This window comes from Pleuronectes platessa, chromosome 10 (genome assembly GCF_947347685.1).
Source record: "Pleuronectes platessa chromosome 10, fPlePla1.1, whole genome shotgun sequence".
NCBI classification, from domain to species: Eukaryota; Metazoa; Chordata; class Actinopteri; order Pleuronectiformes; family Pleuronectidae; genus Pleuronectes; species Pleuronectes platessa.
In genome coordinates, this window is record NC_070635.1 from 25,470,511 (window position 1) to 25,472,049 (window position 1,539).

At 44.1% G+C, this 1,539-nt stretch overlaps 1 protein-coding gene across 1 annotated transcript in view; it reads left to right on the forward strand.

Annotated features, from left to right (window-relative positions):
- Window positions 1-902: 902 nt before the first annotated feature.
- zfpm2a (zinc finger protein, FOG family member 2a) overlaps window positions 903-1,539 on the forward strand; it is a 122,716-nt gene continuing 122,079 nt past the window's right edge. The window contains exon 1 of the mRNA XM_053432048.1: window positions 903-1,287. Within this exon, the coding sequence (XP_053288023.1) occupies window positions 1,248-1,287 (40 nt within the window). The 5' untranslated portion in view covers window positions 903-1,247. The remainder of the gene's footprint in view (window positions 1,288-1,539) is intronic.

Consider the following 1,539-nt stretch of genomic DNA (forward strand, 5'->3'; position numbering starts at 1 on the left):
ATATTGATAAATAAACAGAGCGGAAAAAAGAGCAGTTTCTCTTACTGGAGATACAGTGTGTGCCAATTTGAATATATTTTACAATAAAGGGTTGAACACACTTTCAAGTAGGCTCAGAGAATTTACACCAGGCTCTTATACACTGTGTAATAGCTTTGAATAGATTGTATGTTTAAAATAAAACATTACAATTATTTCAGCTTTTTAGACAAGAGGTCAAGTGATTTTCAGTTATGGCATCTCGATTCATATCACATCTCAGGGTGCATTATGGGAGAATGAGCAGCCAACAAGCAGCTGGCGTACTATATTTGACCAATATGGGATTATTATAATTTTTTTATACCAATTCTTTTGGTGACATGTATAGGATCATATGAAATATTAAATTACCCAGGGCTCTCTTCTTTTTTGCATTAATCATTAAAATACCACGTGATCATTTTAAAGCAGCTTCTAGTGGCAACAGGGTCATTCAGAAAATGTTATAAAAAATACAGTTTCTCTAAAATAAAAGGGACAAATGGTAATAGATGATTTTTATCTGGTTTTATCCTGGTGATCAGTGTGTCCAGCTCTGTTCATATTGCCCCAAAAAACTACAAGGCAAACATGTGGGTGCTAATTAAGGGCGACGCTAATTAATAATAAGTGGACGACAAAGTAATTGTGGATCAAGTGAAGTTCACCAAGCCGCGGCTACGGTACCCGGGGAGGAACAAACCTTATCTTCAAACAAAAGCGCGAAACGCTTTCACCTCCCCAGTCAGTCCGTGCGGATCCGTGCGTCGAAGTGCAGCCTCATCACGCGGGGACACGGTGCACCGAGAAAGAAAGAGCGAGAGAGCGAGAGAGAGAGAGAGAGAGAGAGAGAGAGAGAGAGAGAGAGAGAGAGAGGGTGTGTATGTATGTGTGAGAGGTAGAGCGAGATAGAGAGAGAGACAGAGACAGAGAGAGAGGGAGAGAGAGGGAGAGAAAGAGAGAGAGAGAGCCGGAGCCAGAGAGACGAGAAAGATAAAGGAAAGACAGACGGAACGATAGACTTGTGCGTAAAAAGTACTGGTGCCCCCTTCTTCTTCCTCTTCTTGTCCTTCTTCCTCTTCTTCTTCTTCCTCCTGTTCTTCCCTTTCCTTACTCAATTTCCATCAGAGACAAAAACAAAGCCCAAAACCGGCTGCTTGGATGAACCAAAACCTATCGATCTGTCAGTGCTACACCTGGATTCAGTGAGCAGTCGAACAGCAGGCATGTCCCGAAGGAAGCAGAGCAACCCCAGGCAGATCAAACGTAAGTTACTTTTTCTTTTAGTGGTGTCTCCCGCGACACGCAGCGTTTCCAAGCTCATTGGAGTTTGCGCAATATCGTAACGATAGTGACCTCAGTGGTGGAGCCGATTGAGCCGCGCTCAACTATCGCCGCTCATGTGCTGCCTGTCACGGTCCGTACGCTCCAGTCTCCCTCCGCAGATCTCCTCTGTGCTCTGTGTTAGTGTGTGTGAGAGAGAGAGTGTGTGTGTGTGTGTGTGTGTGTGTGTGTGTG